The sequence below is a fragment of the Mustelus asterias genome, unplaced genomic scaffold (genome assembly GCF_964213995.1).
Source record: "Mustelus asterias unplaced genomic scaffold, sMusAst1.hap1.1 HAP1_SCAFFOLD_432, whole genome shotgun sequence".
Classification (NCBI taxonomy): Eukaryota; Metazoa; Chordata; class Chondrichthyes; order Carcharhiniformes; family Triakidae; genus Mustelus; species Mustelus asterias.
In genome coordinates this window covers 29537-46830 of record NW_027590387.1, presented here as the reverse complement: position 1 = coordinate 46830, position 17294 = coordinate 29537, and the positions used below count along the sequence as shown (strand labels likewise).

The 17294-nt window shown below is 53.4% G+C and overlaps 1 protein-coding gene across 4 annotated transcripts in view; it reads left to right on the top strand.

Annotated features, from left to right (window-relative positions):
• Positions 1–17294, top strand: part of pnkd (PNKD metallo-beta-lactamase domain containing) — a 46585-nt gene that overhangs the window by 20214 nt on the left and 9077 nt on the right. For all 4 annotated transcript variants that reach the window (XM_078204703.1, XM_078204704.1, XM_078204706.1 and 1 more), the window contains one exon: positions 14448–14611. In XM_078204703.1, coding sequence (XP_078060829.1) covers positions 14448–14611 — 164 coding nt within the window. The remainder of the gene's footprint in view (positions 1–14447; positions 14612–17294) is intronic.

Below are 17294 nucleotides of genomic sequence, written 5' to 3'. Positions count from 1 at the left end.
TCTTAAACAGAAAGCGAAGAGTGAAAAATGAACAAAACGCCCCAAGGAGTTGTAGCTTAGTCTCCAGAGTGTGGGGAAGTGAAGAGTCTGAGTTTGCTCTGCTCCCTCCAAGCAGAGCCTACTGGGAGGGGGAGTGGGGGCTGCAGGATTGCCTCAGCAGCCCAGTCCCAGAGCGCCAGGTGTGCAGATCTTTGGCAGAGTTGTTAAATTGAGTGGGCCCCACCTAAGGAGATTCTTTGTCATCAACACGGTTTCGAAACTCCCTTTTGATGAGAGGTTAGAAAGGAAAACCTGAATTTCTACAGTGCCATTTACCGCCTCCGAACATCTCAGAAACGTTTCACAGGCAGTGGTGTACTTTTGAAGTATAGTCACAGTTATAATGTAGGGAAACCTAACCTGCATGCACTAAGCTCCCACAAACCATAATGAAATAAATGACCAAACAACCCTTTGTAGATGTTGGATGAGGGATAAATGTTATCCCAGAACATGAGAGGGAAACTCGCCTTAACTCTTCTAGTGGTTGTAGGACTCGTGCCCACCCTAGAGGGTGAAGAGTGGCTTGGTTTAATGACTCGTACCAGCCTGTGACACTGCAGCACTCCCCCAGTAATAGCACTGGAGGTATGTCGGCCTATAGATTACATGTTCAAATCCTAGTGTGGATCTTCAATCCACGACCTTTCGATTCATTGAGCCCTGGCTGATTCCCCTACCTCAAATCTGGCTGTTACCTTTTGGGCTCTGACAGGATTTTGTGTGTTTTTAATATTTGCCCGTTCAGATAATGTACCCGAGATCTTAACTGGGATTGGTGTTCTGGCTCAGGCATTTCAATTCCTCAATAAAGTTGGTCTTTTGTCTAGGCTGACTGCCCTGAGGCTGGGGTGGGATACATGAAGCGCTCTGTGACGTGAGGAGACTTGAACCTCTCCCTTCTATCCCAAAGGGCGGCATGGTGGCTAGCACTGCTGCCTTACAGTGCCAGGGACCCAGGTTCGGTTCCCGGCTTGGGTCACTGTCTGTGTAGAGTCTGCACGTTCTCCCCATGTCTGCCTGGGTTTCCTCCAGGTGCTCCGGTTTCCTCCCACAGTCCAAAAGACGTGCTGGTTCGGTGCATTGGCCGTGCTAAACTCTCCCTCGGTGTACCCGAACAGGTGCCGGAGTGTGGCGATTAAAGGATTCTCACAATAACTTCATTGCAGTGTTAATGTAAGTCTACTTGTGACAATAAGTAAACTTTACTTTAAGATGTGTGGGTTAGGTGGATTGGCCGTGCTAAATTGACTCTTGTGCCTGGGGGATTAGCAGGGTAAATGTGTGGGGTTATGGGAATAGGACCTGGATGGGATTGTGGTTGGTGGGCCGAATGGCGACCTCCTGTACTGTAGGGATTCTATGATTCTACTTTCAAGCCCTGGGCATTTTTAACCTGGTGTTTGGGAGGGAGTTGTAATGTGTCCAAAAACGTGTTTTATCATCAACTCTTGTTTTGTTTGTTGCCAAAGTTTCAATCTGTGTGTTACCCTCCCAGCATTGTTGTAAATTGGGTGTTTGATTCTCCTGTGATTAATCATTTTAAAAACTGACTCCCACATGCCTTATTGAACCTACCTATCTGGTTTCCACACAATAAATAATTTTTAAAATTAATCCTATACTGAGAAACCGAGGCAAACACTGCGCTCAGGAAGAGGACAAACAAAGTTACTTCAGAGGTTAGGAGATGTCAAACTTGGGGTTTGTTACGAGACTGGGGAAAGTTGGAGGTTTTGGTGTGGGGGGGGAAGATGTCATTTTGGATGCCATAAAAACCATCTGATTCACTAATGCCCTTTTAGGGATGGAAATCTGCTGCCCTGACCCGGTCTGGCCTACATGTGACTCCCAGGCTGACAGCAACTGCCCTCTGAAAAGGCCGAGCAAGCCATTCAGTTGCAGTCAAGAAGGTAGTTCACCACGACCGTGATTGAATGGAGGGCAATTAGGGATGAGTAATAAATGCTGGGCTCGCCATGAATAGAAATTAAGCTCTCCAGAATCCCCACCCTGATTCTGGCAGACAGATATGTCAAATGCACCTTCCCACGGCCTTTGTTCCCATCTTTGCTGCAGGTATGGACACACCCAAGCAACTTTCCTTGGGCCATGCAAAGTCAAAATTTAATTCCTGGAGACTCGCTCCCAGGGATGGAGGCCGAAATCCAGCAAAAGGTGGCGGTTCGATATTGTATTTGCTGCAGCTTCCCCCTCGAATTGGTGATCCATACACCCAATTCTGGGCATTCCCTTGTGGCTGTGACCTATTTCGGATCTGTATCAATTATCAAAGCATTCAGTGAAGAATTTGGTTAGCCCCCCCCTCCCCCTTCCCCCAGCAGAAGGGGAGGCGATGGCCGAGTGGCATTATCCCGAGATTATTAACCCAGAAACTCAGCTAATGTTCTGGGGACTCGGGTACGAATCTTGCCACGGCAGCTGGTGGAATTTGAATTGAATAAAAAATATCTGGAATTAAGAATCTCATGATGACCATGAAACCATTGTCGATTGTCAGAAAAACCCCGTTTGGTTCACTAATGTCCTCCTTCTGGCGGCTAAAAAATACAAAAGTCTGAGGTCACGTACCAACCGACTCCAAGAACAGCTTCTTCCCTGCTGCTGTCAGGCCTTTGAATGGACCTACCTCGCATTAAGTTGATCTTTTTCTACACCCTAGCTATGACTGTAACACTACATTCTGCACTCTCTCCTTTCCTTCTCTGAACGGTATGCTTTCTCTGTATAGCGCACAAGAAACAATACTTTTCACTATGTTAATACATGTGACAATAAATCAAATCAAAATAGGGAAGAAAATCTGCCATCCTTACCCGGTCTGGCCTACATGTGACTCCAGAGCCACAGCAATGTGGTTGACTCTCAACTGCCTTCTGAACAAGGGCAACTAGGGATGGGCAATAAATAACTGGCCGGCCAGCGACGCCCATGTCCCACAAATGAATTAAAAAGAGAAGTATTGTGAGCATTTCTACGCACCACATTTGAGGAAGGGCTTGGAGAGGGCACAGGCAAAATTTAATGGATGGAACCAGTGACGTGAGATGACAGTTACCTGGGAGTCGAGAGAAGCCGGATCCCCAACCGGGATCTTGGGTTCATGTCACACTATCTGTAACCCCCACAGCCTGCCTAGATGTGCAAAATCTCTCAAGCTGTCCTGTCTGGAGACAATACACATCTCTTTAACCTGTGCTTAATGCTCCCTCCACTCACATTGTTTGTACCTTTAAGACTTGATTAGCTGTAAAGACTCACATTCCAATCATTATTCTGTAAATTGAGTTTGTGTCTTCGTGCCTTGTTTGTGATCAGAACTCCCACTCCACCTGACGAAGGAACAGCCTGTTCCGAAAGCTAGTGGCTTTTGCTACCAAATAAACCTGTTGGACTTTAACCTGGTGTTGTTAGACTTCTTACCATTTTTATTACAGCAGAGCAGGTTAAGGGAAGATTTAATCGAGGTGTTCAAAATCATGAAGGGTTTTGAGAGTATTTCGGAGAAATTGTTTCCACAGGAAGGAGGGACGCGGATTCAGATTATTGGCGAAAGAGCCAGAGGGGAGATGTGGAACGATTTATTTTCGAGTCAGACTGTTGTGAACTGGAATGTGCTGCCCAACAGGACAGTGGCAGCAGATTCAATAAATACCGTGTTGATTGCAATGCAGGGGTGCAAATTGCAGGAGAGTGTAGGGAAGTGGGATTAATTTGACACCATTCTCAAAGAGCCAGCGCGATGGGCCCAATGGCCTCCAACATTCCCCTCTGCTCCTTTGATTCTTGACACCTCTCCGGGATGAGGCCGCAACATCCTCCAGCTTGTGAGCCACTGGCGACGACGTAGACCACCCCCATTGTTCCGCACGCGGGACCGCGTCTTCCTCTGACCACAGACTCTGATTGAGGTCTTCTCGTTGCGTGAAACTGGAATCCGTTCATAGGATCAGGAAGAGGCCACTCAGCCCCCTCCTGCCTTCTGTGCTGTCCCCATTAGATCAAGACTGATCTGTATCCCAACTTCATTTACCTACCTTTGCTTAGTTGTCTTGATATTCATGCTAAAATAAAATCCATGATCTCAACCTTGAAAATTTCAATTAATCGCCTGCATCTGCAGTCTTTTCGTAGAATCATAGAATCCCTACAGTGCAGAAGGAGGCTATTCAGCCCATCGAGTCTGCACCAACCATAATCCCACCCAGGCCCTATCCCCATAACCCCACACCTTGCTAATCCCCCTGACACTAGGGTCAATTTAGCATGGCCAATCCAACTAACCACATCTTTGGACTGTGGGAGGAAACTGGAGCGCCCACAGGAAACCCATGCAGACACGAGGAGAATGTGCAAACTCCACACACAGTGACCCAAGGCTGGAATTGAACTTGAGTCCCTGGTGCTGTGGAGCAGCTGTGCTAACCAATGTGCTGATCTTCCAGCTGAACTTCACCTCCTTGTACCTAAATCCTCATAGTTCCAGATTTCCACTGCCTTTCAGGTCAGGAATACTTCTGAACCATCCAGTAATAATATTCAAATCTCTTCTGTCACTCCAGCCCCTCGCTGTCCTCTCATCCCCCTTTCACTTCTCTCCTGTCTCCAACTCTTTCTCCCTCATATCTCCTCTCTCTTTCTTTCCCCCTCTCTCCCCTGCCATCTTTTCTCCCCACTCTATAAAAAGGTCTATAAAATAATGAGGGGCACAGATCAGCTAGATAGTCAATATCTTTTCCCAAAGGTAGGGGAGTCTAAAACTAGAGGGCATAGGTTTAAGATGAGAGGGGAGAGATGCAAAAGGGTTCAGAGGGGCAATTTTTTCAGAGGGTGGTGAGTGTCTGGAACAAGCTGCCAGAGGTGGTAATAGTAGAGGCGGGTACAATTTTGTCTTTTAAAAAGCATTTGGACAGTTACATGGATAAAATGGGTATAGAGGGACATGGGCCAAATGCGGGCAATTGGGATTAGCTTGGAGATTTTTTTTTAAAAAAGGGCGGTATGGACAAGTTGGGCCAAAGGGCCTGTTTCCATGCTGTAAACTTCTGACTCTCTCACCCTTCCTTTGATCCCTCCTTTCTCCCCGCTTCTCTCTAATCCCTTCTTTTTCCCTCCTCTTTCCGATCCCTCTTTTCTCCCTCCAACAACAAGAACAAAGAACAATACAGCACAGGAACAGGCCCTTCGGCCCACCAAGCCCGCGCTGCTCCCTGGTCCAAACTAGACCATTCTTTTGGATCCCTCCATTCCCACTCTGTTCATGTGGCTATCTAGATGAGTCTTAAACGTTCCCGGTATGTCCGCCTCCACCATCTTGCCTGGCAGCACATTCCAGGCCCCCACCACCCTCTGTGTAAAATATGTCTTCTGATATCTGTGTTAAACCTACCCCCCCTCACCTTGAACCTATGACCCCTCGTGAACGTCACCACCGACCTGGGAAAAAGCTTCCCACCGTCCACCCTATCTATGCCTTTCATAATTTTATACACCTCTATTAAGTCTCCCCTCATCCTCCGTCTTTCCAGTGAGAACAACCCCAGTTTACCCAATCTCTCCTCATAACTAAGCCCCTCCATACCAGGCAACATCCTGGTAAACCTCCTCTGCACTCTCTCCAAAGCCTCCACATCCTTCTGGTAGTGTGGCGACCAGAACTGGACGCAGTATTCCAAATGCGGCCGAACCAACGTTCTATACATCTGCAACATCAGACCCCAACTTTTATACTCTATGCCCCGTCCTATAAAGGCAAGCATGCCATATGCCTTCTTCACCACCTTCTGCACCTGTGACGTCACCTTCAAGGATCTGTGGACTTGCACACCCAGGTCCCTCTGCGTATCTACACCCTTTATGGTTCTGCCATTTATCGTATAGCTCCCCCCTACATTATTTCTACCAAAATGCATCACCTCGCAGTTATCTGGATTGAACTCCCATCTGCCATTTCTTTGCCCAAATTTCTAGCCTATCTATATCCATCTGTAGCCTCTGACAATGTTCCTCCCTATCTGCAAGTCCAGCCAATTTCGTGTTGTCTGCAAACTTACTGATCACCCCAGTTACACCTTCTTCCAGATCGTTTATGTAAATCACAAACAGCAGAGGTCCCAATACAGAGCCCTGCGGAACACCACTAGTCACAGGCATCCAGCCGGAAAAAGACCCTTCCACTATCACCCTCTGTTTTCTGTGACCAAGCCAGTTCTCCACCCATCTAGCCACCTCCCCCTTTATCCCATGAAATCCAACCTTTTTCACCAACCTACCATGAGGTACTTTGTCAAACGCTTTCCGATCCCTCTTTATTCTCTCTCTCTTTCTCCCTCTCTCTTTGTGTGTGTCTCTGTCCGATCCCTCTTTCCCTGATCCCTCACGTCGTACATCAGTTTTGGCTAAATCAGGGCATTTTTGAGATCTGTGAGGAATTATTGGGATGGAAACAAACATTTCCTGTGCCCCTGCATTAAATGCCTTGTAAATCTCAGGGTCCCATAAAACTATCATTCACGCTGCAACTGTGATGTTGTTTGCTCAGGGAGCCCCTTTGTGGCCCCACAGGATGTGAGGGATTTCTGTGAGGACGAGGACCAGCAGCCATGCAGAAATGTGCACTTTGTTCATAACCAGACTGATCTGTGCCGACAGCTTTCCTTCTCCCCATCTAGAATGTACCAATAGTTATGAATTTGGAGATGTAAATCTCTTTGCAGTTTCTTTCAAGTTAATTTTTGTCCTAAAATATTTGCTCAGCACAGGGGATAGAGTGGAACAGTCTCCTAAACATTCCCAGGACAGGTCCAGCATGGGGTTAGATACAGAGTAAAGCTCCCTCTACACTGTCCCCATCAAACACACCCAGGACAGGTCCAGCACGGGGTTAGATACAGAGTAAAGCTCCCTCTACACTGTCCCCATCAAACACACCCAGGACAGGTCCAGCACGGGGTTAGATACAGAGTAAAGCTCCCTCTACACTGTCCCCATCAAACACACCCAGGACAGGTCCAGCACGGGGTTAGATACAGAGTAAAGCTCCCCCTACACTGTCCCCATCAAACACACCCAGGACAGGTACAACATGGGGTTAGATACAGAGTAAAGCTCCCTCTACACTGTCCCCATCAAACACACCCAGGACAGGTACAACACGGGGTTAGATACAGAGTAAAGCTCCCTCTACACCGTCCCCATCAAACACTCTCAGGACAGGTACAGCACGGGGTTAGATACAGAGTAATGCTCCCTCTACACTCTCCCCATCAAACACACCCAGGACAGGTACAGCACGGGGTTAGATACAGAGTAATGCTCCCTCTACACTCTCCCCATCAAACACACCCAGGACAGGTACAGCATGGGGTTAGATACAGAGTAAAACTCCCTCTACACTGTCCCCATCAAACACTCCCAGGACAGGTACAGCATGGGGTTAGATACAGAATAGCCCATAAGAGATGCGAGTCAGTGATGTTGGTCATGAGTATAGGGACAGCAGGAGAGCAGTCCAGGTCCAAGTGAAGCAAGACCTGGACAATATTCAGGCTTGGGCTGACAAGTGGCAAGTAACTTTGAAATGTCAGGCAGTGAGCATCTCCAACAAGAGAGAATGTAACCATCGCCCTTGACCTTCAATGGCATTACCATCACTGAATCTCTATCAACATACTGGAGTTACCATTGATCAGAAACTGAACTGGCCGATCCTGATAAATACTGTGGCTGCAAGAGCTGGTCAGAAACACTGAGTAACTCACCTCCTGACTCCCCAACACCTGTCCACCAGCTACAAGGCACAAGTCAGGAGTGTGATGGAATATTCTCCACTCGCCTAGACGAGTGCAGCTCCAACAACACTCAAGAAGCTCAACATCATCCAGGACAAAACAGCCCACTTGACTGGCACTCCATTCACAAACATTACCCTCTCAGTAACAAGTCTCACAACACCAGGTTAAAGTCCAACAGGTTTATTTGGAATCACGAGCTTTCGGAGCGCCGCTCCTTCCTCAGGTGAGTGGAGGTTGGCCGTGTTTGTGAACTAACCTCCACTCACCTGATGAAGGAGCAGCACTCCAAAAACTCATGATTCCAAATAAACCTGTTGGACTTTAACCTGGTGTTGTGAGACTTCTTACTGTGCCCACCCCAGTCCAATCCCAGCATCTCCACACCCTGGCTATTAACTCTCTCCACAACCGATGTACAGTGGCAGCCGTGTGTACCATCTACAAGATGCACTGCAGTAACTCACACAGGCTTCTTCGGCTGCATCTTCCAAACCCATGACTGCTCCCGCCTTGAGAGATTTAGGGCAGGAGATATCTGGGAACACCACCGCCTGGAGGTTCCCCTCCAAGCTGCACGCCATCCTGACTTGGAAATATCTTGCCGTTCCTTCACTGTCGCTGAAACTCCCTCCCTAACAGCACTATGGGTGTCCCTGCACTACGTGGACTGCAGCTGTTCAAGAAGACAGCTCACCACCACCTTCTCGACGGCCATTCCGAATGAGCAAATCATTTGATTGGACCAACAAAGCCCACATCCTGTAAATTATTTTTTTGAAAAATTAACTCTCTGAACTCGTCTGCCCATGGAATGAAACCATGCTGACCTAGAATCATAGAATCCTTACAGTGCAGAAGGAGGCCATTGGCCCATCGAGTCTGCGCCGACCACAATCCCACACGGGCCTTATTCCCATAGCCCCACATATTTACCCTGCTGATCCCCCTACACTCGGGGCAATTTCGCATGGCCAGTCAAACTAACCCGCACATCTTTGGGCTGTGGGAGGAAACCCACGCAGACACGGAGAGAATGTGCAAACTTCACATAGTGACCCAAGGCCGGAATTGAACCCAGGTCCCTGGCGCTGTGAGGCAGCAGTGCTGGGCGCTGTGAGGCAGCAGTGCTAGGCACTGTGAGGCAGCAGTGCTGGCGCTGTGAGGCAGCAGTGCTGGCGCGGTGAGGCAGCAGTGCTGGGCACTGTGAGGCAGCAGTGCTAGGCGCAGTGAGGCAGCAGTGCTGGGCACTGTGAGGCAGCAGTGCTAGGCGCAGTGAGGCAGCAGTGCTAGGCGCTGTGAGGCAGCAGTGCTAGGCGCAGTGAGGCAGCAGTGCTGGGCACTGTGAGGCAGCAGTGCTAGGCACTGTGAGGCAGCAGTGCTGGGCACTGTGAGGCAGCAGTGCTGGGCGCTGTGAGGCAGCAGTGCTGGGCACTGTGAGGCAGCAGTGCTGGGGGCTGTGAGGCAGCAGTGCTGGGGGCTGTGAGGCAGCAGTGCTGGGCACTGTGAGGCAGCAGTGCTGGGCACTGTGAGGCAGCAGTGCTGGGCACTGTGAGGCAGCAGTGCTGGGCACTGTGAGGCAGCAGTGCTGGGCACTGTGAGGCAGCAGTGCTAGGCACTGTGAGGCAGCAGTGCTGGGGGCTGTGAGGCAGCAGTGCTAGGCACTGTGAGGCAGCAGTGCTAGGCGCTGTGAGGCAGCAGTGCTGGGCGCAGTGAGGCAGCAGTGCTGGGCGCAGTGAGGCAGCAGTGCTCGGCGCTGTGAGGCAGCAGTGCTGGGCACTGTGAGGCAGCAGTGCTGGGCACTGTGAGGCAGCAGTGCTAGGCACTGTGAGGCAGCAGTGCTAGGCGCAGTGAGGCAGCAGTGCTGGACGCTGTGAGGCAGCAGTGCTGGACGCTGTGAGGCAGCAGTGCTGGGCACTGTGAGGCAGCAGTGCTGGGCGCTGTGAGGCAGCAGTGCTGGGCGCTGTGAGGCAGCAGTGCTGGGCGCAGTGAGGCAGCAGTGCTAGGCGCTGTGAGGCAGCAGTGCTGGGCGCTGTGAGGCAGCAGTGCTGGGCGCAGTGAGGCAGCAGTGCTGGGCGCAGTGAGGCAGCAGTGCTAGGCACTGTGAGGCAGCAGTGCTAGGCGCTGTGAGGCAGCAGTGCTAGGCGCTGTGAGGCAGCAGTGCTGGGCACTGTGAGGCAGCAGTGCTGGGCACTGTGAGGCAGCAGTGCTAGGCACTGTGAGGCAGCAGTGCTGGGCACTGTGAGGCAGCAGTGCTGGGCACTGTGAGGCAGCAGTGCTGGGCACAGTGAGGCAGCAGTGCTAGGCGCAGTGAGGCAGCAGTGCTGGGCGCAGTGAGGCAGCAGTGCTGGGCGCAGTGAGGCAGCAGTGCTAGGCGCAGTGAGGCAGCAGTGCTGGGCGCAGTGAGGCAGCAGTGCTGGGCGCAGTGAGGCAGCAGTGCTGGGCGCTGTGAGGCAGCAGTGCTGGGCGCTGTGAGGCAGCAGTGCTGGGCACAGTGAGGCAGCAGTGCTAGGCGCAGTGAGGCAGCAGTGCTAGGCGCAGTGAGGCAGCAGTGCTGGGCGCAGTGAGGCAGCAGTGCTGGGCGCAGTGAGGCAGCAGTGCTGGGCGCAGTGAGGCAGCAGTGCTGGGCGCAGTGAGGCAGCAGTGCTAGGCGCAGTGAGGCAGCAGTGCTGGGCGCAGTGAGGCAGCAGTGCTGGGCGCTGTGAGGCAGCAGTGCTGGGCGCTGTGAGGCAGCAGTGCTAGGCGCAGTGAGGCAGCAGTGCTAGGCGCAGTGAGGCAGCAGTGCTAGGCGCAGTGAGGCAGCAGTGCTGGGCGCAGTGAGGCAGCAGTGCTGGGCGCAGTGAGGCAGCAGTGCTGGGCGCGGTGAGGCAGCAGTGCTGGGCGCAGTGAGGCAGCAGTGCTGGGCGCTGTGAGGCAGCAGTGCTAGGCGCGGTGAGGCAGCAGTGCTGGGCGCAGTGAGGCAGCAGTGCTGGGCGCTGTGAGGCAGCAGTGCTAGGCACTGTGAGGCAGCAGTGCTAGGCGCAGTGAGGCAGCAGTGCTAGGCGCAGTGAGGCAGCAGTGCTAGGCGCAGTGAGGCAGCAGTGCTGGGCGCTGTGAGGCAGCAGTGCTAGGCACTGTGAGGCAGCAGTGCTGGGCGCAGTGAGGCAGCAGTGCTGGGCACTGTGAGGCAGCAGTGCTAGGCACTGTGAGGCAGCAGTGCTGGGCGCAGTGAGGCAGCAGTGCTGGACGCTGTGAGGCAGCAGTGCTGGGCACTGTGAGGCAGCAGTGCTAGGCGCTGTGAGGCAGCAGTGCTGGGCGCTGTGAGGCAGCAGTGCTAGGCGCTGTGAGGCAGCAGTGCTAGGCGCAGTGAGGCAGCAGTGCTAGGCGCAGTGAGGCAGCAGTGCTAGGCGCAGTGAGGCAGCAGTGCTAGGCGCAGTGAGGCAGCAGTGCTAGGCGCAGTGAGGCAGCAGTGCTAGGCGCAGTGAGGCAGCAGTGCTGGGCGCAGTGAGGCAGCAGTGCTGGGCGCTGTGAGGCAGCAGTGCTGGGCGCAGTGAGGCAGCAGTGCTGGGCGCAGTGAGGCAGCAGTGCTAGGCGCAGTGAGGCAGCAGTGCTGGGCGCAGTGAGGCAGCAGTGCTGGGCGCAGTGAGGCAGCAGTGCTGGGCGCAGTGAGGCAGCAGTGCTAGGCGCAGTGAGGCAGCAGTGCTGGGCGCAGTGAGGCAGCAGTGCTGGGCGCAGTGAGGCAGCAGTGCTGGGCGCAGTGAGGCAGCAGTGCTAGGCGCAGTGAGGCAGCAGTGCTAGGCGCAGTGAGGCAGCAGTGCTAGGCGCAGTGAGGCAGCAGTGCTAGGCGCAGTGAGGCAGCAGTGCTAGGCGCAGTGAGGCAGCAGTGCTAGGGGCTGTGAGGCAGCAGTGCTCGGCGCAGTGAGGCAGCAGTGCTGGGCGCTGTGAGGCAGCAGTGCTAGGGGCTGTGAGGCAGCAGTGCTCGGCGCAGTGAGGCAGCAGTGCTGGGCACAGTGAGGCAGCAGTGCTAGGGGCTGTGAGGCAGCAGTGCTGGGCGCTGTGAGGCAGCAGTGCTAGGGGCTGTGAGGCAGCAGTGCTCGGCGCAGTGAGGCAGCAGTGCTGGGCGCAGTGAGGCAGCAGTGCTAGGCGCAGTGAGGCAGCAGTGCTAGGCGCAGTGAGGCAGCAGTGCTGGGCGCAGTGAGGCAGCAGTGCTGGGCGCTGTGAGGCAGCAGTGCTGGGCGCAGTGAGGCAGCAGTGCTGGGCGCAGTGAGGCAGCAGTGCTGGGCGCAGTGAGGCAGCAGTGCTAGGCGCAGTGAGGCAGCAGTGCTGGGCGCAGTGAGGCAGCAGTGCTGGGCGCAGTGAGGCAGCAGTGCTGGGCGCAGTGAGGCAGCAGTGCTAGGCGCAGTGAGGCAGCAGTGCTGGGCGCAGTGAGGCAGCAGTGCTGGGCGCAGTGAGGCAGCAGTGCTGGGCGCAGTGAGGCAGCAGTGCTAGGCGCAGTGAGGCAGCAGTGCTAGGCGCAGTGAGGCAGCAGTGCTAGGCGCAGTGAGGCAGCAGTGCTAGGCGCAGTGAGGCAGCAGTGCTAGGCGCAGTGAGGCAGCAGTGCTAGGGGCTGTGAGGCAGCAGTGCTCGGCGCAGTGAGGCAGCAGTGCTGGGCGCTGTGAGGCAGCAGTGCTAGGGGCTGTGAGGCAGCAGTGCTCGGCGCAGTGAGGCAGCAGTGCTGGGCACAGTGAGGCAGCAGTGCTAGGGGCTGTGAGGCAGCAGTGCTGGGCGCTGTGAGGCAGCAGTGCTAGGGGCTGTGAGGCAGCAGTGCTGGCGCAGTGAGGCAGCAGTGCTGGGCGCAGTGAGGCAGCAGTGCTAGGCGCAGTGAGGCAGCAGTGCTAGGCGCAGTGAGGCAGCAGTGCTGGACGCTGTGAGGCAGCAGTGCTGGGCGCTGTGAGGCAGCAGTGCTAGGCGCTGTGAGGCAGCAGTGCTAGGCGCTGTGAGGCAGCAGTGCTGGACGCTGTGAGGCAGCAGTGCTGGACGCTGTGAGGCAGCAGTGCTGGACGCTGTGAGGCAGCAGTGCTGGGCACTGTGAGGCAGCAGTGCTAGGCGCTGTGAGGCAGCAGTGCTGGGCGCTGTGAGGCAGCAGTGCTGGGCGCTGTGAGGCAGCAGTGCTGGACGCTGTGAGGCAGCAGTGCTGGACGCTGTGAGGCAGCAGTGCTGGACGCTGTGAGGCAGCAGTGCTGGACGCTGTGAGGCAGCAGTGCTGGGCACTGTGAGGCAGCAGTGCTAGGCGCTGTGAGGCAGCAGTGCTTGGCGCTGTGAGGCAGCAGTGCTAGGCGCTGTGAGGCAGCAGTGCTAGGCGCTGTGAGGCAGCAGTGCTGGGCGCAGTGAGGCAGCAGTGCTGGACGCCGTGAGGCAGCAGTGCTAGGCACTGTGAGGCAGCAGTGCTGGGCGCTGTGAGGCAGCAGTGCTAGGCGCTGTGAGGCAGCAGTGCTAGGCGCTGTGAGGCAGCAGTGCTGGACGCCGTGAGGCAGCAGTGCTGGACGCCGTGAGGCAGCAGTGCTGGGCGCCGTGAGGCAGCAGTGCTAGGCGCCGTGAGGCAGCAGTGCTGGACGCTGTGAGGCAGCAGTGCTGGACGCTGTGAGGCAGCAGTGCTGGACGCTGTGAGGCAGCAGTGCTAGGCGCTGTGAGGCAGCAGTGCTGGGCACTGTGAGGCAGCAGTGCTAGGCGCTGTGAGGCAGCAGTGCTGGGCACTGTGAGGCAGCAGTGCTGGACGCTGTGAGGCAGCAGTGCTAGGCGCTGTGAGGCAGCAGTGCTGGGCGCGGTGAGGCAGCAGTGCTGGACGCTGTGAGGCAGCAGTGCTGGACGCTGTGAGGCAGCAGTGCTGGACGCTGTGAGGCAGCAGTGCTGGACGCTGTGAGGCAGCAGTGCTCGGCGCTGTGAGGCAGCAGTGCTGGACGCTGTGAGGCAGCAGTGCTAGGCGCTGTGAGGCAGCAGTGCTGGGCGCGGTGAGGCAGCAGTGCTGGACGCTGTGAGGCAGCAGTGCTGGACGCTGTGAGGCAGCAGTGCTGGACGCTGTGAGGCAGCAGTGCTGGACGCTGTGAGGCAGCAGTGCTAGGCGCTGTGAGGCAGCAGTGCTGGGCGCTGTGAGGCAGCAGTGCTAGGCGCTGTGAGGCAGCAGTGCTGGGCGCTGTGAGGCAGCAGTGCTAGGCGCTGTGAGGCAGCAGTGCTAGGCGCTGTGAGGCAGCAGTGCTGGGCGCTGTGAGGCAGCAGTGCTGGGCGCTGTGAGGCAGCAGTGCTAGGCGCGGTGAGGCAGCAGTGCTGGGCGCTGTGAGGCAGCAGTGCTAACCCACTGTGCCGACCTGCATTGCCGAAGAGAAAATCAATCAGTCTTGGTTTTGAAGCTTTCAGCCTCAGCAGTTTTTTGGGGGGGAGAAAGTTCCAGATTTCCTCTAGCCTTTGTGTGCAGCCCTGACATCATTCCTGAATGGCCTGGCTCTGAACTTAAGATTCTAGGCCTCTGTTTTTCACTGCCCCCTCACTCGAGGCAATAGGAACACGAGACCAGTTTAAGGGGTGTGGGTGACGGTGTTGCACTGCAGCTTGAGATTAACCCCTGATGCTTTTCCTCCTGATCAGCCCCATTCTGGATAAAGAGACAATCAAAGTGGGGAACCTGCGGTTTCAGGCCTTCTTGACCCCAGGCCACACCGTGGGTCATGTGATCTATGTCCTGGCGGGGAACCCTCCTGACAGTCCCGCCTGCCTCTTCTCCGGAGACCTGATCTTCCTCTCCGGCTGTGGTGAGTACAAGTTCCATGAGGTGCGTTCGAGCACGCAATGTCAGCATGGGAGTTCTTTTTGTTTAAAAATAAAATTGAATTAATTACATGAATGGGGATTTTCCAGCTCCCCAATGGCATGTTTTCCAGCGGTGGTGGAGGTCCACCATTAGCCGCCGGTGGGATCTTCCAGTCCAGCTGATGTCTACGGCATTTTGCGTGGCTTGCCCCACTCAACCGCCGGGGAACACATCGCAGGGGGTCTCCTTCAGCTGGACCGGTTGGCCCTGCCCTTGGAAAAGGCTGGAGAAGCCCGCCAATAGAATTTCACAGCACAAAAAGTTTACCTCACCAGGTTCATACTAGTGTTTCTGCTACATCCACCCCTCTTCAGCTCACCCGATTCCTTCTATTCCTTTTTCCCTTGTGTGTTTATCCAGTGTCCCCTTTAATCTATCTTTATTATTCACTCCCTGTGACAGTGAGTTCCACAATCTCTGGGTAAAGAAATTCCTTATGAATTCCCTATTGGATTTATTAGTGATTATCTTCTGTTTATGGCCTTTAGTTTTGGACAATCCCGCAAGTGGAAACATCCTTATGTTTTGATTTGATTTATTATTGTCACAGGTATTAACATACAGTGAAAAGTATTGTTTCTTGCGCGCTGTACAGACAAAATATACCATTCATAGAGAAGGAAAGGAGAAAGTGCAGAATGTAGTGTTACAGTCATAGCTAGGGTGTAGAGAAAGATCAACTTAATGCATGGTAGGTCCATTCAAAAATTTGATGGCAGCAGGGAAGAAGCTGTCCTTGAGTCGGTTGGTACGTGACCTCAGACTTTTGTATCTTTTTCCTGACGGAAGAAGGTGGAAGAGAGAATGTCCGGGGTGCGTGGGGTCCTTAATTATGCTTTGCCGAGGCAGCGGGAAGTGTAGACAGAGTCAATGGATGGGAGGCTGATAGCGTGATGGATTGGGCTACATTCACGACATTTTGTAGCTCCTTGTCCACTGTGTAAAACCACTTCGCAATCTATCAAGTCACCCCTAGCCCTGTCTGGTTATAAAATCATGATGCCAGTTTCATCCTTTGTAACTCTTTCAGTAATCACAGGCGCGACCTGATATAGTGTTGCTGCAGGGAGCCCCAGATTTCATCTACGGACTTTGCCGAGTTAGCTGATGCCTTGACAGACTGCTGGTTAGGTGGGATGGGAGTTTTGGGGAGGTAGTGAGGGAAGATGGTTTGGGGACTTGACCAGAATTCCTGCTGCACATTGTTGTAATGGAAGCACAAATGCAGCAGCTCCTGGGAAGGTTGAGGACGGGCTGCCATTGTTGCCAAGCTAACAGCAGAGTGACGCAAATCGCCCAGTAACTGTTGTCAATTCGCAACTGGAGGGGTGTGTTCCCCTTGTCGAAAGTCTGGGGGGGTTGAGGAGGGATGAGCGTAATGGTGACTGACTGGTAACGTCACTGGACTAGTTATCAAGAAGCCCAGGCTAATTATCTAGGGTCCGGAGTTCAAATCCCACCACAGCAGCTGGTGGAATTTAAGTTCAATTTCTAAATTTGGAATACAAATGAATGTGACCATAGCAACTATCGTTGATTGTTGTAAAAACGCATCTGGTTCACTAATGTCCTTTAGGGAAGGAAATCTGCTGTCCTTGCCTGGTCTGGCCGACATGTGACTCCAGGCCCTCAGCAATGTGGTTGGCTCTGAATTGCCCTCTGAAATGTTCAGTTCAATGGCAGTATGAGATGGCGCAACAAACGCTGGCTTTGTCAGCAACACTCGCATCCTGAGAATAAATAATGGAAGAAAAAAAAGTGTGTGCTGGACAATTTACAGATTAGTAGCAGTCAGCAACATTAAACACATTGATTTGGCAGCCAAACCTGCGCTACAGTGCACCAACAATACTGACAGAAAAAGATTCAGTACTCCACACAGCCTGTCCCACACAATCAGGACATCCTTGTGCACTCTCCACCCCACCCAATACCAAGTGATCTCCTGGATGTTCTATTCCGTGTAGACACGGAAATGAAGGATAGAACTGGAGCCAGAGATTGTGGAAGTCACTATCACAGGGAGTGATTGAGAGGGATAGTGTAGATAGAGATGGAGCCAGTCGTTAGATATTTTTATGAGCTTTTATTTACAGCAACACACGTTACAAGCATGCAGTCCAAACCCAACGGTCCGCATTTCAGTCCTATATATCAGAGCACAAGTGAAGCCCCGGTTAATACTCACTGCCTGAATCCAATTTCCAATTCCGTTAATAAGCAAATACTGGAAGAGGCAAAAACCTGGATGAAAATCCAGAGGAGCGGAGAGATGGAAATCTGGAAAATTCTTCTTTAATCCCACTGGGCAATTCAAACTAATCCAGCATTGTGTAAATTAAATATGTGCCCTCCCTGACTAATTGGAACTAACTACTATCTCAAACATGATCTATTCTGGTTGTTTATAATCGTGTAAACCTTCTTCAAATCACCCTGTAAGTGCACGCTTCTCTGAAGCGTATCGAGACGCAGTTCTTCCAGTCTATCTTGATAATCATGATAGTTTATGCTGGGAAATAATTCAGTGCTGCACATTAGCACTGCTCCCAGGGCCTCCGTATGACCCATGATGTGAAGAGACTGACAGCTGGATACTGTTGTTCAACAGGGGCTGAGCAAGG